The sequence below is a fragment of the Phycodurus eques genome, chromosome 7 (genome assembly GCF_024500275.1).
Source record: "Phycodurus eques isolate BA_2022a chromosome 7, UOR_Pequ_1.1, whole genome shotgun sequence".
Taxonomy (NCBI): Eukaryota; Metazoa; Chordata; class Actinopteri; order Syngnathiformes; family Syngnathidae; genus Phycodurus; species Phycodurus eques.
In genome coordinates this window covers 31,289,906-31,311,402 of record NC_084531.1, presented here as the reverse complement: position 1 = coordinate 31,311,402, position 21,497 = coordinate 31,289,906, and the positions used below count along the sequence as shown (strand labels likewise).

Below are 21,497 nucleotides of genomic sequence, written 5' to 3'. Positions count from 1 at the left end.
ACGAAAAGCACAGAAACAAATAATAGTAGAGAGCGCGTAACCGAGGCGTCTACACGGGTAGGCGCCATCTTGAAAAATATCTCGTTGCCAGTTGGAGAAAAGGCTTGAATATGCGAGGATTACTGCAACAACACAATTTAGCACAAGATTGCGGTGACTTTTCCAGGTCGAACGTGTGATGGACAGTGCCAAACGCTCACCATTTTGTTTATTGCCGTTTTATGTTTGCATCTTGTGACTCCATCATCGAGTCATTGACAAGTCACATTAAGTCAATGCTTTTGCTATTTTATATTTTTATCATTTGAATTTGTTCATGTACACGTCGCTGTCTCTGTGCTGTAAATATGGATACGTTTCATGTTCTTTTAGAAATGTACGGCCCAAATTGAAAATGGTAATAGTAACTCTGCTTTTCTTTTTATGTGACACACCCAAGCAAAATGTTTAATGTATGCAATGTTGCCGAGTCCCTAGATGAGGAATTGGCCACAGTAACGCCCATTTAGAATTTCCAAACTTTTGACATGCCTTTGAATGCATCACAGTGGTCAATTAAGTTGACCTTCTAGAAGAACAAAGACATGAGTGAAAAGCAGAAAATGTCACCGAAGGTGCTTGGTTGAACATGTTGCCAGCTGAACATATAACGAAAGTAAAAGTTCGTGGGCTCAACTCAGCTGTCCGTTAGCACCGTTATGCGGCTAACGAGCAGCGATGCTAACAGCGAACAGCGCTTCCTCGCGTCATCCCGCGCGCAGCTCACGTCGGACGGGTGGACGGAGCAGGAAAGGACGAGGCTGTCCTTTGGGCCTCCGAGACATTTCCGTTTTATTCGCTTGCTCCGGTAAAGGCACTGCGTTCACTGTCAAAGGCGGGCTTGAAGGCAAATAATGTCACTTTGAAAACGCATTAGAGCCTTGGAAATCACCTTTGGTCGCAGCTCATTCAAATGAGTTGAATTGTCGCCGCACGTAGGATTTTGCTCTTGTGAAGCTGAGGCAGACATCTTAAAGGTCAGCCCAAACCACGGAATTTCAAGTGCACTTTTCACGTCATTTTGACCCCACTTGGTCGCTTTGTTCTTTTTGTAACAAGTGCGACGTGAAGAAGAGGGGAGGCTTTGTGCGCGTGCGCTTATGTTCTAAATAGCGACGTCACGGAAACACACGACCGATTTGCAGCTCGCAAGGCAACTTTGTACGAAATGTTGGCGTCGCGGACGACAATGAGCCATTTTCCTCTCGGTGCTCTTCCTGCTCGTCGAGCGGCTCTCACCTTGCTGCGGATCTGACCGGAAGTGGACACTTTCCGGATGAGTTTTTGCGGGGTGCCCGGTTCCTGCTCCGGTTCGCTGTCCGACGACTCGTCCGGGACGCGAGCGGCGAAGCAGTCCGCCGGTCCCTCCGCCATCCTGGTCCTCCTCGTCCGGAGGGTCCCGCATCAGACCACCCGGGCCGGGAGGGAGCGCCCCCCGGCGGCCGAGACGGAGAGAACCTGGGCACCCTGCTGACCTCTGCTGGACAAACTTGTGTTCGTCCGACCGTGCCAATGTCTGCCTCACACTCGCGGCTTCCAAATTGCAATCTGGTCTCTGCTCAAGTGGCCTCAAGCTTCCTCGCACGCCGGAAAAACACGACTGGCGACCAAAGTCATCTCGGTCTCTGGGTTTTTCTGTCGACACCGGCGCTTTCTGCTATTCTTCAACTTGATGAAATGTGAAAAACCGTGAATCAGGAGAAGAAGCACTTGGAAAAACAACGAATGCCTTCGATTCGTGCGGTCTCGAATGGACGGACGGAGAAAGGGAGCAGCGTTTTTCAAAGTTTTAATGAAACAATACGATAGCTCAATTCGACGCGAAAGGTCTTTCACGAGCGGACGGCGCCCGCGTCCGCCAGCCGACAGCGGAAGACGTCGGCGAAGGCGCGCAGCACGTGCGGGACGGCCTCGTCCACGCCGACGTCCCGGCGTAGCTCGACGCTCAGCGACGTCACGCCCTTGCCCTCCACGCCGCACGGGACGATGTGGCGGAACCAGGCCAGATCCGTGTTGCAGTTGAGGGCCAAACCGTGCGACGTCACGTAGCGCGAGCAGCGGACGCCTGCCGCGGGAAAACGGGAAGTCAGCGATGAAATCGAAATCCCGTCCGTCCTCGCGTTGGCCAACATTCACTCACGACAAAAAGGGATTTTCAGAACTATCCGGGAGGGCCACGATCTCAAAATCCCTTTGTAGCGATTAGGCAGCGTAGAGTCGCCAAATATCTTTCCAACCATGTGACTCGAGTCAAAAGTCCAAAGTAGTCCTCCAAATAATTACTGACTGAGGAGTAACTAGTGAGTAACTTCTGATTTATTTTTTTTAAATCAGAGTATGAATGTCAAATGAAATGAAAATAACTCAATCAAATATGAATGCAAATTCAGATATTAGTGAACAATATCACTTAAAATAAAATCTTTGTAAAATAAAGGCAAATTCAGCTCCAAGAAATGGTCTTATACGATATTGTTTTTACTCACCATGCAGATTACAAAAATCTGATTACAAAAAAAGGTTGCAGTGGATATCAAAAGTCTCCACACCCCTGTTCAAATGCCAACTTTTTGTGTTGGAAGAGAATTTGGACCAAGATCAATCATTTTCAAACTTTTTCCACCATTTATTTGTACAACTCAACTGATTTATTTTTGTCCCTTTTTGAGAGGGCAGGTGAAAAAAAAACTTGAATGTGATTGGCGTTAACTTGCTGCCTTCTTGGCCAGGTCACCATTGCAAAAGAGATGTTTTGTTTGAACCGCTCTTTTACCTGCTTCAATAAAGTTCAACTAAAATGAAAATACATCTGGTTGCACGAGAATGCGTTCCCTCTTCCAAGTGGCCCGCGGCTGTGTTCACAAGTAACAGATCACGTGCAACACAAAAAACAACAACACGTGCGTAGGGCCTTACAGAAACATGATTTGCTTTCGCCGGTAAAATGACTCAATGAAGAAGCGGTTGGCTGCGCAGACTTATTGACAAAGTGTGTGAGTGAGACAAAACTAAGAAACCCAACCGTTGGTGAGGTCAGAAGACTTCTCAACTTTTTGTCACTGGTTTCGTCGTCGTTAAATGTTTCAAATGTCCTCGTGTTATCGGTGAGTGCTTGAGCGAAAACCCGTACGAGTATCGGTCTGGAAAAAAAGCGGGACGGCACAAGGGTAGCGTGGCGGTCGTACCGATGGCGCAAATCTTGTTGTCTCCGACCCAAACGCCGGTGTGGGGCGACGTGGACGCCTCCACGCGGAAGCTTCGGCACGCCGCCACGACCGTCCGCTCCAGCTGCGACACGTACCAGCGGACGCTCTGAACGACAACGACAAGATTTCAATGCGTCAAACGAGGATCCGATGTCGGCATTAGCGCACTAGGAAAGTCCTGGTCGCAGTTTTACGAGGTGACAGATTTCAATGAGCGGCCGGCGCATTTTCCCTCCGGAAAAAAGCAGTTGCGAAAACGCTTCTCGTCAGTTCAAAACGGCTCACGATCCCTCGCCCGAAAAACGCGTACTCCGCGCTGCCTGGCGACCTCTTGTCTACTAGCAGCCAGTTAGCTTAGCTGCTGGTTAGCGGCAGCTCTCGTCAGTCATCTGCCACGACGCGTTGGACGAATGTCGCGGAACTCGATCCGAGTTTTCTGCCGTGAACATTCGCTTCGTTCCGCGGAGATTCTCGTCTCAGCGGCGACGTTACCGATGACATCGGGTACCGTACAACTGCGCGTACGCAACAATAAATAAAGGAGAACACGGCCGAATGACTTCATCGATTCCGGTTCCTGCCAAGAATAAGATTGGCGAGTTTGTTCGTTTCCGATCGAATGCGAACATTTGAATTGGATACTCGTTTTTCATTGGAATTGGCAAATTGAGTCGAACGGCGACTACATTCTTCCTCGCCTGAGTCTTTACCGTTGTTAACGGAATATGAAAATGACCCTAATATATCGGTTACGCATTGACGCCAATTTAGCGTTGAAATGCTGTCATCGGATTGAGCCGTAACAATAACACTGATAATAATAATAATCATTATTGCGGCCCAGTCGGTAGAGCGGGTCGTCCGTTTGAATCCCTCACCTGCTTAAACAATGGAAATTACATTATGGTCAAAACGACGACGATAACAATATCGTGTCCGCTGAATTGCGACGGAAGCGATCGGACCTTCTTGAAGGAGGCGAGGTGCAGGACCGGGTAGCACACCAGCTGCCCGGGCCCGTGGAAGGTGATGAGGCCTCCTCGGTCGGCGCGGTGGACCTGGGCCCCCAGCAGACGCAGGCGCTCCAGCTCGGCGGGGGGCCGCTCCTTCTGCCGGATGCCCGTGGTGTAGACGGGCGGGTGCTGGCACAGCAGCAGCGCGTGGGCCGCGCCCGCCTGGCAGCGATTCACGTACGCCCGCTGGACACGCAGAGCTTGCCGGTAAGACAGCAGGCCCAGGCGGACCACCTCCACCGGCGGAAGGGACCCCGGAATCCGCATCGCTGGAAAACAACAGCGGTGACGCAAAAGCCAAAGGTGAGCTGCATGACGTGCTGCCGTGAACGCACGCTTGGATGACATGCCAAGTCATACAGATAGCAAATACAGTACGATTCCTCAATCGGGGTTGGCTTGAAATACCGAATGCTTCATCATTCTGATCCTTTTTTTGTGTGGAGTCGAAAGTGCCTCATTGCTGATGTGCGCTGCTTACGCGGACAACAGCTTTGAATTCCCGCTCCAGAAAGGAGCCCACTGGAAGGCGACCCAAAAAAGCTGGGCTTTATCTCCACGTACACGGTGTGCTTCGGCGCTGCAAACTGCGCACCGAGCCGAGCCGAGCCAGGCCGTTTTTATCGAAGATTGGTCTGTTCCCTTAGCAACAATCGTATTTATACATACCTTCTGACAAAATGTAAGCCCTTATTTTCGCATTACCGATAAAGAAAAAAAGGTTGTACTTCTATTAGTCCTGTGGGAAAAAAGTTCTGGCTTTTCTTCCGAACTAAACTCACAAGGTTGCACATGATTCTCTTTCTTCTGACGACTTTAAGTGCGATTGAGTCGTTTGGAGAACAGAAACGGCAAAAACAACAGTGCCCCCTGTTGGCCAACAAGCAAGCGCGACGTCTCGTCCGACCGTCCACTTTAGTGACGTAACAATACGCGAGCAACATTTAATCCTTTTAACGGTATCGTATTGTAGACGTCGAGTGTCGAATGGAATGTTTCGACCTGCAACTTGTCGGACAGCTTCACCAGGCCGCCATCTTCCCCGTTCTTCTTCGTTGCTCCGCTTTCTTCTTCCGTGGATTTGTTGAGGACGCTGAAAGGTGCACCGGCGCCACTGCGTGGCCGGAGAGTGCAACGCGCTTGTAAACAGCGCAGCGGGTTATTTTGTGGCACCTCTTTTTTCTAGTCTGTGTCAATGTTGGCTACATGACTTATAAAAATATAAAATTTTACAAAATGTAATCGATTGCATTAAAAATACACGAGAAACACTGGTGCGCTTTTCAAGAAGAATTGTGAACTAAAATACAACATCTGCGCGGTAATAAAGTTTCTAAATGTGTCAGGAAATAGACGCATCACTTCCGGTTTTTCACCATCACCGCCAACATGGAGCCCGCAAGTACGAACTCCAAACTCCAAACTCCAAATGACGTCACCGGTGACACGCTTCGATTTGTGTGTTGCCATTGCAGCTAAAGAATTCTGTGAGCTTAACTAGCTTTGTTTCTTGCTATTCTACTTTGAAATCCCACTTGCATCAGTGCGAGTTTGGCAATGACAATATTCCAAAAGTTTCATGATCATTATCGATCGAAGCGTTGCATCTGTGAACACAAGCTAGCGCTTATTATTATTTATTTACCCCCAAATAATTGGAGTCCATTTGGTATTTTTCACATACTTCTCAAACCGGTAGAATCCATCAGTCGCTCGTTCCAGAAGCAGCTCTCAGTTTCAAAACGGTTGACGATCCCTGCTTCAGGGGCTTTTTTTCGGCGTGTATTATTTTCCTTCATTTCGGCAGCGGTCGCTCGACGAGCTCCATCTCGATTTGAGTAGCGACGGAGCCGCTGCTGTTTTGCGGCTTTCGCCTTTTTCACTTTCAAGCGCTCATGACGACGTCGTGTCCCGGTTTAATCACAACTTGTACATTTCTCTATAGAGCATGAACACGTGTTAGAATACTCGGACAACGTTTCCCGAAATTACAGTTGATAAAACCCCTCAAAAAGGTCTATATCGTAGACTTAAATCTGCTTCTGCCAAATGTGATGGAAATTGGTGAATCTGCACCTCGCTTGCGACTCCTCCGACCTGCCGCCATGACGTCTATTTTCCGATGCTAATTTCTTCTTTTTTGTCCTGTTCAGCCGCACGGCGGATCTGGACGCCTTTTGCGCCGGAACAGTTTGCTGTGCAGCAGGGGAGTTTGAAACACTCCCTCTGCTTATTTTGGACTTTTTCCAGATGTTCATTGGAAATGCAGCTGGACAGAAAAGGCTTTAAGGGGACAGAGTGGACAAGGGGAAGAAGGGTGCGAACCACAGTCTAGATATCTGAGGACAAGTACGTTACAAAAGTCAAATCGTGTTCTTATTTGTGGACGCCCGGTGAGGACATGCGACAACTAACCGAGAGAGGACAGAAAAGGGCGGGACACGATGGAGGAAATGAGCGAGGCAGTGGTGCTTTTTCCAGTGTCTGCAAGAACCTGTGAGTTGATACCCGAATATAAGCCGTGTTGTTATTGTTAGCGGTCCCACCACAAGCGATCCGAGCCGATAGCGTGTCCACGGAACTTACAGTGCGAGTGAATGAACGCCGTAGCGCGTGCGTGTGAGTCAACCGGTGTACGGAGCTGCCGAGCCGGCACATTGAGGAAGGGCGGGCCCGACCCGCGGGGGACCCGGCCGGGGGGACGCCGTCCCCGTCCCGGAACCCCGGCCCGACCGAAGCGCCCGGACCGGTCCCAAAGGGAGGGGAAAGTGTACCGGACCACCGCCCGACCCCTCTCGACCCCCCACCTGGCGCACCCCACTACCACCACCGCCCCTCCCACCGGGACAGAGAGCAGGCCGGAGCGCCGGAACACCGGACCGATCGTCCTCCCCGGCCCGACGCTACCGTCCCCCCACGGACGGATGGATGGTGCGTTAAAACTGCAGGACCGGCAGGGCAGAGAAGGGGGGGGTGGGGGGTGGGGGCGACCCGACGTGTCTTGTGCCGGTCCCCCTGGGGACCCTGAATGAGATGTGAATGTGGCCAATGCGCGAAGTATGTCCAGTCTGCTGAGCGTGTGAAATAAGAGGCTGGACTCCTGCGGGCCGACCAGCTGGCAGACCACAAAGGAGAGGGGGCAGCCCCTCCCCACCACAGCCGCCACACACAAGTTTTTTTCCTAGTCTGTTGGCTAAAGCCTTACAAATACTTTTGATGTCTGTATTCATTAGTGACAGCGGTCAGTAATTAGCTGGACGGGTGGGGTCTTTCCCTGGTTTCAGAACTAGTTTTATTGCAGCTATGTTCATATGGCTTCTAATTAGGCTTTTATCTCTGTCACCGTTGTGAAAAATAGCGGTGCTTGTATAGACCAGAAATGTTCACAGGTGACATAGTGATCTGCAGTGAAAGCAGGGAGCAGGTGGAGGAACCGTTAGAAAGATGGAGGCATGCACTGGAAAGCAGAGGAATGAAGATTAGCCGAAGTAAAACAGAATATATGTGCATGAATGAGAGGGGTGGTGGGGGAAGAGTGAGGCGACAGGAAAAGAGATATCGAGGGTGGAGGACTCGAAATACTTGGGGTCAAGAGTCCAGAGCAATGGCGAGTGTGGTCAGGAAGTGAAGAAACGGGTCCGAGCGGGTTGGAACGGGTGGAGGAAGGCGTCAGGTGTGTTATGTGACAGAAGAGTCTCTGCGAGGATGAAGGGCAAAGTTTAGAAGACAGTGGTGAGGCCGGCCACGATGGACGGATTAGAGACGGTGGCACTGAAGAGACGACAGGAAGCAGAGCCGGACGTGGCGGAAATGAAGATGTTGAGGTTCGCGCTCGGAGTGACCGGGTTGGATACAATTAGAAATGAGCTCATCAGAGGGACGGCTGAGGTTCCATGTTTTGGAGACAAAGTTAGAGAGAGAGCAGACTTGGATGGTTTGGGCACGTCCAGAGGAGAAATAGGGAGTCTATTGGTAGAAGGATGACGAGGATGGAGCTGCCAGGCAAGAGCGCGAGAGGAAGACCAAAGAGAAGGTGGATGGATGTCGTGAGGGAAGACATGAGGGCCGTTGGTTCTCGAGAGGAGGATGCGGGAGATAGGCCGACATGGGAAAGGGTGACGCGCTGGGGCGACCCCGAATGGGACAAGAAAAAGTGGAGGGAGACTCGCAAAGATAGAATTTCAGTGTTCAGTGCTACTGTTGTGCGTGTTTGACTGTGGCAAATAAACACCTTGAATTGTCTTTACATTTTCACTGGATTTAAATATTCATAACTTTAGCAGTATTTTTCACACTAAAATTATACTTATATCACTGGAATTGTCCTTAAAAGATCTATCTGGTAACGTTGGCCTTGCCTAAATCAAGTTTTGTTATAAATTGTACATGCACTCTTACTTTATTGTGAAGGTCCCGCCATGTTGTGGTTGGGGGGGGGGGCGTTTTTTTAAACAATCTTTATTGAAAAATTCCATTTACAAGAAAACAAAACAGACAGAAAATATAGTCATTAAAACACAGCAGATGTACAAAAGCGGTGCCAGTGGGATTTTGAATCAAAAAATAAACAGAAGAGCACTAAGCAAGAGTTTTGACAGGCGACTTGTTTGTTTTGCGAGCGAAATGTGGTGGCGGTGGAAGGGCGGGCGGGGTTTGTTTTGGAGGAGAAGCTCACCGACAGCAGGGAAAATGGCGGCCGCGGCGGGGACTGGCCGACGCTCCGGAAAGGCGACCGACGCGGCGGCCGGAGGTTCCCGCTTCGCTCCGGGACTCGGAACCGCGGCCGCGCTCGACGCCGCGCGCTCGTCGGCGGAAGACGGCCGCTCCCGCTCGTCCCGGGGGCGCCGGAGCGGGGAGGCCGCCGAGCGGAGAGGCGGCGGCGGCGGCGGCGGGGCGGCTGGCTGGAGGGACGCGGCGGAGGAGGAGGACCACCCCCGCGCTCGTCGCCCAGGTAAGCGTTCGACACTGCTTGACACATTCACAACTTTACTCTCGGGATTCCCGACATGTTGACACATGTCGGGACTTGTTGGCTGTGACGGAGGGGAGGGGGGCTGTGGGCTGTGGGCTGTGCCCTTTGCCCCCCAGCACTGGCTTCCCATAACTTTTTGGAAATCTTTATCCAGTGTTCAAAAGGCTGCTATCATTGGAAAGCTCGCTAAACACCGAAACAGGCAACATACAATCATCACGTTAATCAATCTCTCAAAACACAGGAAAAAACAACTAATTAAGCGTCAATAATGTACAAACACATCATGATTGTTTTAAATGCACAGTAAAAAATAAATATAGCAGAGTTAAGAGGGATTCGTATTTGGTCAAATCCATGACGTTAGCGTTGGAAGCGTCAGGATTTAGGAGCTGTCTTGGAATGTTGGCGTGATGTCACAAGCGAGCGCAATCCGAGGAACGACCCGATTTACATCGCCTTTTGGCAGAATCACGGAAAAATGTCGATTTTGGATTTGGTTCATGGTCTTGCTCACCTGTCACGTGTGTTTGTCAACGAGGAATTTGGGAAACGTTGTCCGAGACTTGTCATGCGCGTAATTGGTCGATAGGGAAGATTTGAAGTCACGGTTAAAACTCGTTCGTTTGTTCCACGCCTAAGTGGGATTCCGCCATCGCGGCGAACCGCAGAAAACAGCGGCTTCGTCGCTACCCGAACGTGCCGTCGCGAGAGCGTCCGACGGCCGGCCGGCGCCGGATACGCGCAAACGTACTTATGTCCGCAAATACATACACGCGACGTGAAGAAACAAAAATTCAAGTTGGTCCCGTTCCAAAGAAACTTGTTCCTTTGGAAAGGGCGTTTACAACCATCTAAAAGAAGAAGAAGAAGAAGAAGAATCGCCTTTTATTGTCATGCACACGGAATTTGTTCTCTGCATTGAACCCATCACAGTGAACGCACACACATGAAGTTAGTGGAACACACCGGCGCAGGGGGCGGCCCAAGCCCCCGGGGAGCGTTTCGGGGTATCGGCGTCTCGCTCGAGGGCAACGCGAGGGATGTCGGCGGACGGTCCGGTCGGGGTCTCGAACCTCGGTCCCCCACGGTGGCGGGCGATGATCTTAACCGTCGGGTCACGGCTGCCCATGACATCAAATTATTGCGATATCTCGAGTCATAAGCAAGATGACAAGCTTTTTTAGATCCTTTCTGACATCCTTTCAAAAAATAAAAAAAATGTTTATGACGGAGACTTGTGACCTTCCCCAGCTTGCTAGACAGCGATTGAGTGAACAATTCCGAACAGTCGCTGCATTCGCAATCATTCGCTGATTCAGAATCAGAATCATCTTTATTTGCCAAGTATGTCCAAAAAGACACACGAGGAATTTGTCTCCGGTCGTCGGAGCCGCTCGAGGACGACAACAGACGGTCAAGTGACAGAGAGACAGAAAGACATTGACAAAAAAACAAAAACAAACAGTCACTGAGCAGTAAAGGGTTGCTAGTTTGGCAGCGAACCACGGCTTGTTGTCGTTGAACGTATGAAACGACTTGGTTGGTACACACACGCATCTCCACAGAAACCGATCTAGGACGTGACAGTGTCCGTATATTCATCCAGGCTGCCGGCTGGATTTTCAAAGACGCTCCAGTCTGTGCAGTCTCAACAGGCTTTGAAGTTCCATCTTGGCTTCATCGGTCCACTTTTTCACGGTTTTCACTGTCGGCTTCGCGCATTTAACTTCTTGCCTGTACGTCGGTATTAAGTGAATGAAGCAGTGATCGGACGAGCCCAGGGCGGCACGAGGTTTGGCACGGTATGCGGTTTTTAGCGTCGCGTAGCAGCGCTCTAAAATGTTATTTTCCCTGGTGGGACAGTCCATGTGCTGCTTGTATTTAGGGAGCTCGTGGTTGCGTTTAGTTTTGTTAAAGTCCCCGAGAATAATGAGGGGTGAGTCCGGGTGTTTTTTTTTTTTTCCAATTTCGTTGACTTGTTCGGCGAGCGTTAGCGGTGCGGCGTTCCGATGCGAACTCACGCGGCGAGTAGAACGGCTCACGGCTCAAAAACAGCGACTCCAAATGCGGGCTGCAGTGTGTGCTGAGCTCCGTGACGTCCGCACACCATTTTCCGTTGATATAGAAGCATTTCTTGCCGCCTTTTGTTTTCCCCGATGATTCCATGTCGCGGTCTGCCGGGAAGCACGACGGCGCCATCGGGTACGGCGTCGCGAAGCCAGGTCTCCGCGAAGCACATGGCGGCGGAACGTCCGAAGTCTTTACCGGTCTTTAACAGAAGATGAAGCTTGTCCATTTTGTTGGGGAGGGAGCGTACATTCGCGAGGTGGATCGACGGGAACGCCGATCTGTGTCCTCTCTTGCGGAGTTTCACCTAGATGCCGGGTCGCTTCCCTCTGTGGCGTCGCCTCCGCCTCCGTGCGCCGAAGACCGCGGTCGCCGCTCCGGTGAGCAACTCGGGGAAAAACTGAGCGGATTTGCGAAAGTTGGTGAAAGAAAGTCCGGAGTAGCCTCCTTGATGCTTAGCAAGTCTCCCCTTGTGTCAGTGAGTCGTGTAATGTCTTCAAAGACGAACGAAAAACACAAAAACAAAAACAATACAAGAGAGCGCGTAACCGAGGCGACCGCACGGGTAGGCGCCATCTTGTATCTCCCGACTGCTAATCACGACAATGGAATTTTGAGTGGAGATTTTAGGAACTAACTCGATCTGCTCTATAATAATGCCGTCGGAAGTCGAGAACAATTCTGTGTTGGCGATCCTTCGCTCATTCCCGACTCCCGAATCGCTACTGAGACATTTTAAGGAACTATCTATGTCCACGACACAAAAATATGCGTGTGTCAAGTACTTGCAAATCAGTCACCGTTCAGTGAAAGTCGCCATCTTGAAGTCAAAAGAGGCCATTTACGTGAATCGTATAGATCCAATGAGTTTTTCTTGGGGGGCGGGCGGTCGCCGTCGTCGTCGGCTGTTTCGTGCTCCTCGAACGCCGGCAGCTAGATCCGGTCCACACATCCACCGTCCGCACAGATGTCATTTCTGTATATTTCTCCGCGGCGGACTAATATGCGCGCGCATCGGCATGAGGTTCCCCCTGTGCGCTCGGGACCTGCTTTGTTTGGATAAGTCACAGGAGCTGACGAGACCAGAAAAAACATTTCTGCCGCTTCTCCTGACGGGAAGTAACGGTACTTTTACTCCGTTACCATTATCTAAAAGTCACTCGCTACTTTTATTGATCAATTATTGCTTGTTGATCAACTATTTCGTTGACTTCCGCATTGGCCCCTGTTTGCACCCATCCAATTTAAGTGCTCGTGACGTTGCAATCTAGTTCACCAATCACACCACACAAGTAAGTCACATGACCTCACGCAACTTCTTCCATTGGGCTTCCCGGGCATAAGTACGAACACGAGATAACCGTAACATGGCGGCCATGTTGGGAAGGTCGTTACCGCGAGGGCAGCTGCCGTTTCCATGGAGACGAACAAAAACCGCAGCTTTCGTGCGTTGTCGTATTTGTCTGGCCAAACGCGGATATTTCAGCTCACTTATTACTTGAGAAAACACCTTGCGGTAAATTGCAGATGTTTTGTAGTAGTTTCAGCTGTGCATACACACAGTTGATCTGCTCGTACACAGGTGTCAAACTCGTGGCCCGTGGGCCAGCTCCGGCCCGCCACATCATTTTATGTGGCCTGCGAAAGCAAATCAAAATTGCTAATTGTGTTCTGGTGTAATAACATTGAGATATTTTTTTGTTACCAATCCCCCTTTGAAAAGATTTGTAATAGTTGAAAAATACGTTCTTATAGGCTTCTGATTTCCAAACTGGTTATTCATCAATGCGTTGCGTATACTGTATGTAATTATATGAGGTAATCTTTCGTTTATATGGGTTCACAGTCGTAGCGGCCCTCCGAGGGAAGTCGTAACTACGATGTGCCCCGTGACAAAGATGAGTGTGACACCCCTGCGCTAGTACAGCTTGTATTAATTAGGAAAGGCAGCTACAATTATCTTAATTAGTGTACGGATGTCAATGTTGACTGTATTAAGCGACAGAGCGAAGTTCGGGATTATGTCACAACACAGAATGAACTAACTAATGAACCAAATGATTGGCCAATAAAAACAGAAACTATTGTCATTAATATTTTCCTGGCGGACGCATTTGGGAATAGCCTTTGAAGTTGGTCGAAGTGAAACAGACAATGATTGGAGTCAATTCTTTTCCAGAAGGAGAGCGCTTAAAGATGAGGATGCTATTCATGTGGCGCAGCTTGAAGCTGGCATGAGGTGCAGGTGGAGATGGGGCTGGCCAAAACAAAAAAAGCAAAGAAATGAGGCAAATTTCATTTGAACCTTCAATGTGGACATCAGCGTGTGCTCGAGCGGCGTAAATTATTTTTTTTTTTTTTCTCCTTGAAGAATTATTCTTATTTTGTTTGCCTTATTGTACGCTTCACTCTTCCAGATTGCTTAATTTACGTTAAAATCAAAAACATTCTTTCCTTTTTCATGCCTTTGGTGTTTGCGTGTCTGGTGTCATCAGACGTGTTCGTGTGTCCAAGCGCGGTCCACAAGTCGACGGAAGGCCCATCAGCAAGTCCCAACGTGAAGCACAAGGTGAGAAAAGGGGCAATTGTACTTCGTGATCTTCATCTTTTCACCGCGTCGTCGCAAATCCGAGCAGGTGTGTAAGCGTGGCTGTTCTTCTTTCCATCAAGCTGTCGGCGTGCGACGAGCGAGAGGACGCGAGGAGGAGGAGCCTCTGCAAAGACGAGAGCGGCTCGCTCCAACGCGGGGACGACTGCGTAAGTGGTCGCTTCAACCGGACGCAAAGTCAACGGCGTTCAAAAGAAGCCGTGTTCCGCTCGGACAGGAATGAAGATGCGACACTGCTGGCTAGATGGGCATGAAGTGGTGAACGTGCTGCGTGACAGAATGAAGTTGTGAATGTGCCGCCTCGACTGAAATCGGCTTGTGATCGGGCCGGAATGAATTGGAATGTCTCCAAGACGGGCGATGAGGTTTTGAATGACGCTCGGACGGGAACTTAAGTGGTGAATGTGCCGCATAACGGCAATGCAGTTGTAAATGTTGCTGAACGGGTATGTACTTCTGACTGTCACGTACTGGAAATACGAATGACGTCGCGAACGTGCAGTTTAGACGGGAAAGACGTCGCGAACGTGCTTGTTGGTTTTCAGGGCGTCCTGTCCGACTCGGAGAACGAGGAGCCCGTGTCCCGGCGCATCAGGAGGGTCTCGGCGTTCGTGAGGAGAAGCCGGACGTCGTCGGGCGTCAGCAGGTGCTCGCTCTCTCGCCCGATCGGCTCGCGCTCGGCGTGACCTCTGACCTGTGCTCGTCTTCCTCAGCGGCGCGCAGAGGAGTCGCAGCTGCACGGAGGCCGCCGACAACAGGGGACGGAAAACCAAGGGCGGCTCCGCACCCGCCGCCACGCCGGACACGGTACGACTCACTCGCCGCGACGTGGCTTCCCGTCGCGTCGGCCACAGCGCTGCGCCGTCACACGTGACATCTTGTTACGTGACGTGCCGTGTGACGTCAGGGTCCGATTTTAACGACGGCCCGGGCCCCCCGTGGCGCCGCGTCGGGCTGCCACGCACCTTCCACATGTCGGCCGGTACAAATCCCATAAAGAAATACGATGAAATCGACACACCCGCCCATGTTCGGGTGCTATCGGGGAATGCTTGGCGCTCCGTTATCTCGCGCCACTCCAGCTAGCTAGCATGCTACTAGCCGCGTGGCTAAACACAGTGCGGAGCCGCGCCCGGAAGTCACTCTCCTCGCCTCCGCGGCGGCCGACGAGCTCCTCTTACGGCGAGTGTCGTGATCGCAGGGGAGGACGAGGACGAATTCACAGGTGAAAAACGGAGACGGCGCGCAAGTTGCTAAGCTATCGTCACGTGTAGTCGCGGAACGAAGCGCTCGGGTGATTCGGGACTGTTGTCGCTGAAGTCTGGCTCGAGCCCGTTGTGGTGCGTCTGGAGAGAAAATAGTTCAACAGCCGCACACGGGACAAGTCCAAAAAGCAGAAATGATATATTATATAACATATATATATGACTTAATTTTTTTTATTATTTTAATTATTATATTAAAAACTATATATATATATATATTTTTAATTATATATGACTTATATTTTGGGTCAATTTAGCTTTGCTTAAGAAGCATACATACAACCCACTCACACATCCAGTACTTCCCTTGTTGTTTACACTTTATTACCGTGAATGGATTCAATATTTATTGTGATCAGAATGATTTTTGCTCTTTACCTCAAATATTTAGTTAGTTAGTTTTATCCACTTGAATCGATGAAGCCATTTTACCGCACTGCCTGCGCACATTTCTTGCACTTATTAAACGAATCCAGTTGAAATCTCTGCAAGAAACCACGTAATCATGTCGCTGGAGCATCGTGTTGTCGTTGACTTGGAAATCTACTGGACTAACTAAAACTGATCTTTCTTATCATGTGTCATTCTGCAAGTAAAACTGTCACTACATTACTGTATAATACGATAGCGATGTAATGCCAAGACTTCGTATTGAATAAATGGGGGGGGGGGGGGGGGGGGGGGGGAATAAAAAATGTCAACAACAAAAAAGTTAAGCTGTCAATATTTTGTCTTTTCAAAGAGGGACTTTTCAAAAAGTTCATTTGTAAATGAATCCATGGGTTACGTATGAAACATATCACATGATATCATGAATCTCCACCACTAGAAAAGACGCAACGTCGGGTCTACGTGTCACGCCACGTGACGGCGCCCGTTGTTCCCTGGTGACGCGACTTCCTGTTGTTGCAGGCGGGGGCGGCTCACAGCTTCGCGGCCGGAATCCTCCTGTCGTCCGAGAACAGTCGCTCCGCCTCGGCGCCGGTCGGCGCCCCCGAGAGGCGGCCGGCTCGGCGCGCCGGGGCGCCGCCGCCGTCCGCGCCGTCGACCGCGCCGCCCGAGCGCTCGGTCAGCCCGGAGAGCAACGACAGCATCTCGGAGGAGCTCAACCATTTTAAGCCCATCGTGTGCTCGCCCTGCACGCCGCCCAAACGCCTGGCGGACGGCCGCCTGCTGGAGCCGGCCGTGGTCAAGTCCACGCCCCGGAACCTCACGTGGCGCCTGCACAAGCCCACCAGTTACGAGGCCAGCCCCGCCGTGCTGCAACGCTGGCGGCAGATCGAGCTGGACCGACAGAGCTGCAAGGTGGACACCAAGGGGACGCTGACCAGCCCCGTCAAGGAGATACAGGAGGGAGGCGGCGCCGGCGGCGGGGTGACGCCCTCCAACAAGAGGAAGCTCCTCTTTGACGCCCCCGGCGCGGACGCCCAGTCGCTCAAGATCCGCGTCCCCGCCGTCCGCTACGGCGGCGACTTGACCTTTCGTGGGAATCCCGACTTCGAGTTGGGGGACGGCGTCGGGGCCTTGTTCGGACGCAGACATTCCTTCTCCCCGTACGCCCACAAGTCCGGCTTCCAATCGTGCAAGCTGGCGCCAAAGGACTCGTTGAGCCCCCGCGAGGAAGCCGGCGCCTCCAAGCGGAGCAAGAAGACCAAACACCAGGACTCCGCCGCCGCAGACCCCCAAGTCCGCGACGCCGTCCGCCGGGAGAGGAGGGACCGGGCGCTCGCCCTCAAGCTGCAGAGACAGTTTGACCGCGAGAGCGCCCCCCGTCCCGCCAAGTACTTCCTGCGCTCCTGGATGGCCAATCACAGCCGGAGGAGACGTGGCCTGCGACGCTCGCGCCGTATCAACAAGCAACGCTAGCTGACGCCGTGACGTCGTCGGATGCCAGCAAAACCCGAGAAAATCTGCCTCTTCATCACCAAGCGGGACAATGTTGACAAAATGGCGGACACGTCAGGAACAACGCAACGCAATCGGGGGCGGGGCACTACGGGCCGCACTGGTCCAATGATGACACAACTGCAAGACAATAGCGCAGTATTTCAGTCCCACACAAACACCGTGCTTTTGTATTTCCTCGTTCATTTTCATATGAATAACTTTCATGATTCTCGCTATAAATACTGTAAATTTACTGTATAATTTAAATGTGTTTGGGGGGTTGCTCCAATGAGACCATCTCCTCCACTGAAGGGCTTTTGTTCTCCACACATGCCAGCTTTAATGTACTTTCTACTACAAAGATATTATGTTTGTGATTCTCATGATAATGCACATGTTTTTTTAAAGTAGCTGTTTGGCTTCATGTAGCAGAGTGTTTTGGTGCCAAATGAAACTGTGACATTTTGGATGAGCGCCCACGTGAATGATTAAAAAACAAAAAGAAACGGAAGCAGCAGTGTTTCATCTTTGTTGATCGAACTCTCCCGTCTAAACAACATTCCAAGTAAGTGGAACAAAAAGTTTGGAATTCGCGTCGACGACCCAGACGACGTCCGAAGGGGAATGTCGAGGGTCGAGCTCATCGATCCAAAATATCGATACCAAGTCAGTATTGGACCGGATCGATACTATCCCGAAAATATCGATACAGTAGTTTGTTTCGCTCCTGCGTGCACTGCTTTGGTTTCTTCAAACAGGCGATGGCAGATTGGCCGTTTGTGTCTTCGCTCCTCGTGTCCCATCTCGTGTCGCGTGCCGTCACGTGACCTAGCGAGCCGCCGTCTCCGCCTGCTAGCACAGCACTCGCGCGCGGACACAACACGTGCCATCCACAGCGCTGTGACCAGAAGAATGCCACGAGAAGAGAAGCGCCATGTGCTTATGTTTGCAGGTTGAATAAGATCAAAGACACTGTGTGGCCGACATCAACACGAGATACGCAGAGCGCACTGTCGCTGACAGGCTCACCGACGTGCCTGCGTGGCGGACATGTTGGAGAGGTCGTCGTTCCAATCAAAGGCACTGCATGGACCCTGAAATGAAGTCGTAACTTTCTCATTTCATGAAAGACACTGCTTTATCAACGCCAGAGCGTATGCTATCAATACGCAACATTTGAAAACAAGCAAAAAAATTAGAAAATGACTCCCATTTCCCTATTTTTCGTCTAATTGTACGCGACCGAATACAGCGCAATGTAGAAGCATCCGTGGTCTTTTGGCTTTCTTGCCGTCCACACACATGGCTGCCACAAACTGCCGACTTTGACCACCCTAGTTTAGCGTCCCCCGTGAGCACGGAGGTCAAACTGCGCTGTCGTGTGAGCTGCTTCTTTTTTTTTGCGTGGGCTTCATCAAAAAGCGTCCTGGAGGCGTTTCTAGGATTCCCACATAGTTTCCAGGCAGGACACGCCCTGCTCTGATATTACTGGCTCCAGGACACGCGCCGTGCACTATGATTGGCTGCTGCATCCCGTTATAACACGCCCAGCTGCTTCCAGAGGAGAAAAGAAGCACTGCATGTGACTTAAGTGTGGCGGCGTTTCCCATCCTATTCCTAACCTTAACCCACCCTAAACCGCTTTAGCCCCAACTCTAGCCCGAAACCTAACCATAACAAACTTTGTTTTTATTTCGTGCAACTGTGATACATGTTTGTAATGGTCATCTCGTTACAGCTTACGTGGGCTGGCCTTCCTGCGACGTCATGTTGCAGCGGGGCGTGTCCTGCCGCGTCGTGGAATAATGATGATGATTGTTGTCCCCCGACCAATCAGGAGCTGCCGGCTCAGCAAGTATCGTATTCAAGACAAAATGGCGGCTACGCGCAGCGGCAAGAGCGGCCTCTTAGAGAAAGTAAGATTGCGGTTTCATCGTTTGTCCCGAATGTCTTTTGTCTTTCCCAGCCGCTGGGAAAGTAAAATTCACACTCGTGTTGTCTTGTGGATCCCGAAATTAACACAGTTTGTGAAGAGTTCAGAGGCGGCGAGGAAGTGCATGCAGGTGCACAGCTAAGCTAACATGCTAACGATGAATGAAGAACAACAACAACAAACTTGCTTTTCCTGCATGCACCAATTAGCTGTTGATACCCGGCGGCTGTTATCATGACGATTGGATGGTCGTGTTGAAGTTTTATTATTGTTAATAATAATCAACGAATTACAAAATTGCTCGGGGCACATGACACCGAGGCTTAAGAAAAACAAAGAACGTGGATAAAAGGTTACATTTTATACATGGAAGCGCTGCGTGTTATTGGGGAAAAAATAAACCTGTGATATACATTGCGATGTGAAAGAATACAGGATTAGTGTTGTGTTCATAATTCAAAATTTTGAATTAAAATATGTTGCTGACACGCTATTCCCCTGCAAATACTGGCATCTCGTTTCCCCCCGTTGTTGCCACCCGTTCAGTCTACACGAGTTGCCAGCCGCAACTTTCACACCACAATCGCAATAACATGAGGAAAAACTTGTTGCTCGAGTGGTGACCCTCTAGTTCTTTGGTCCCGCAATCCACAGGATTGGACATGTCTGTAACTTTATGACATTTTTTTTTCATGCCCTGAGAAGAATTACAAATACTTCAGGAAAAAAAGCTTGACCAAGGCTTTCATAATTCATGCATCAGAGGGTTAATGAGGAATTAAAACAAAAACAGGACTTTTGTCCTTAATGTGCAAAGAAAAAGACGCAACACAGTATGACAGGAACGATGGTGAGAGGACATTGATAACTTTGGCTGACTGTCTTCACAGACTATAATCTATTCTTATATTACACAACAAAATGAATTCCTTCTCGCAGTACAGTGTTTTAACTCAAGCATTCTGATTCTGAAATGATAGTTTTCATCGTCATCCATTTGTACAATTCTGTGTTTTCTTCCAAAAGAACACATTCGCTCCCGTTTGCGCATTGTCCGTGGACGCGCCTCGCTCGGCCGCTTGGCTGCCTGCGGTCGTTTCGTTCCGAAGAGCCACATCGGAAACGAAGCGGGTGTGCCGCTCGCGTTGAATAGGACCTCGATTAGCGTACGTTACAGCGGACCCTGCGACGGGACTTTTGCGCACGTGAACATTGCGGCGACGACGACGCCCAAACCAAATATCGTGCAGCCTCAATAAAATTCGAATTGCATTTTCGACGAGCGCTCAGTCTTTTGTTATTTTGCCAGGCATTCATCAATTGCAAGTTTCTTTCAAAGTCCCTGTAAATATTGGGGGGAAAAAGCGGTTTGTAATTCACAAATGTACATGGACGAATGAACAATTGCATTACATCCAGGAGACAGATGATCAAAGACAAGACATGAAGTTATGCTTTTCGTAGAAACGCGCCGTCGTCGCCGCCGGGCGGCACGGACGACCTTCCGCGAAATGCCGAGACTCGGCTGCGATCGATTCAAGATGTTGATTTGTCGTCGGCGCGGTAAAAGCAACGGGAGCGCCGAGCCGTGAACGTCTCCGTCCGCTTGCACAAAGAATACAAAAGGAACCGTTTGAATGAAGGATGCAAGAGCCGGAACGATATTTCGTACGATCGCGGTGACGCGACGGCGATGTGTTTCAGTGGAGAATCGACGAGAAGCCGGTGAAGATCGACAAGTGGGACGGCGCCGCGGTCAAGAACTCGCTGGACGACGCCGCCAAGCAGGTGGGGCCGCCGACGCCGGTCGAAGGTCGCTTCGACTTCGACTTGAGCGACGTTGACAATGTGTGGCTAAAATGGAATCGAGTCATCAAATGCTGTGTCGTCTGCACAATGTAGGATTTTTCCGGAAATTGACTTGAAATTCTCGGCCAATCTCTCTTCGTTCGTTTATTTCTAAAACACATTTTGTATTGAATACGAGCTCAAAAGAAGAAAACACAACTATCCAGTGGGAAAGTAGAGCAAGGAGTTTTCGAGGAATGTCTGCTGCGATGGCGCACATTTTGTAACGCCGCAGCGGCGCGCGACGGAACCGCGAAAAGCTTTGGCGATGACACGTTTGCGTTTGTCTGACGCGTGGGGGAGAACGGCGAAAGGTCGCGGCACTGAAATGACGACGCGTGCGCAGGTGCTGCTGGAGAAGTACGGCTACGTGGAGAACTTCGGCCTGGTGGACGGCCGCCTCTTCATCTGCACGGTGTCGTGCGTCTTCGCCGCGGTGGCCCTGGTCTGGGACTACCTGCGCCCCTTCCCCGAGTCGAGACCCGTCCTGGCCTGCTGCGTGGTCTCATATCCTTGGCGACCGTCGCAAATTCCGCCACTTCCTCGAGATTGCGAAGGAGCGGTTGAGTTTTTCGAGGTCCTCTCCTCGGGTGTTCTTCGACAAGCGAGCGGCGAATGTGGACGACGAGAGAGTTTTTCCCTTTCGGGTTGGGTTT

At 50.7% G+C, this 21,497-nt stretch overlaps 4 protein-coding genes across 8 annotated transcripts in view; 2 read left to right on the top strand and 2 right to left on the bottom strand.

Annotated features, from left to right (window-relative positions):
• The window catches only part of LOC133404843 (diacylglycerol kinase delta-like), a 32,354-nt gene extending 30,867 nt beyond the window's left edge, over window positions 1-1,487 (bottom strand). For both annotated transcript variants that reach the window (XM_061681240.1, XM_061681242.1), the window contains exon 1: window positions 1,279-1,487. In XM_061681240.1, the coding sequence (XP_061537224.1) occupies window positions 1,279-1,413 (135 nt within the window). In that variant the 5' untranslated portion in view covers window positions 1,414-1,487. The remainder of the gene's footprint in view (window positions 1-1,278) is intronic.
• Window positions 1,488-1,812: 325 nt separating this feature from the next.
• Window positions 1,813-5,363, bottom strand: lipt2 (lipoyl(octanoyl) transferase 2). 4 transcript variants are annotated; one of them, XM_061681249.1, is made up of 4 exons: window positions 5,261-5,363; window positions 4,211-4,527; window positions 3,225-3,351; window positions 1,813-2,104 (listed from the first exon to the last, which is right to left on the bottom strand). In XM_061681249.1, the coding sequence occupies exons 2-4, from the start codon at window positions 4,523-4,525 to the stop codon at window positions 1,872-1,874; spliced, it is 675 nt and encodes a 224-aa protein (XP_061537233.1). In that variant the 5' UTR covers window positions 4,526-4,527; window positions 5,261-5,363; the 3' UTR covers window positions 1,813-1,871. The 4 variants fall into 4 exon arrangements, with proteins under 4 accessions (XP_061537233.1, XP_061537232.1, XP_061537234.1 ...); XM_061681248.1 differs by having other exon boundaries at window positions 4,740-5,347; XM_061681250.1 differs by having other exon boundaries at window positions 4,928-5,347.
• Window positions 5,364-8,947: 3,584 nt separating this feature from the next.
• rnf169 (ring finger protein 169) lies at window positions 8,948-17,571 on the top strand. The gene is made up of 6 exons (XM_061682260.1): window positions 8,948-9,209; window positions 13,796-13,869; window positions 13,971-14,057; window positions 14,454-14,554; window positions 14,622-14,715; window positions 16,086-17,571. The coding sequence occupies exons 1-6, from the start codon at window positions 8,948-8,950 to the stop codon at window positions 17,037-17,039; spliced, it is 1,572 nt and encodes a 523-aa protein (XP_061538244.1). The 3' UTR covers window positions 17,040-17,571.
• Window positions 17,572-18,639: 1,068 nt separating this feature from the next.
• The window catches only part of spcs2 (signal peptidase complex subunit 2), a 5,298-nt gene continuing 2,440 nt past the window's right edge, over window positions 18,640-21,497 (top strand). The window contains exons 1-3 of the mRNA XM_061680848.1: window positions 18,640-18,976; window positions 20,698-20,781; window positions 21,188-21,348. Coding sequence (XP_061536832.1) covers window positions 18,866-18,976; window positions 20,698-20,781; window positions 21,188-21,348 — 356 coding nt within the window. The 5' untranslated portion in view covers window positions 18,640-18,865. The remainder of the gene's footprint in view (window positions 18,977-20,697; window positions 20,782-21,187; window positions 21,349-21,497) is intronic.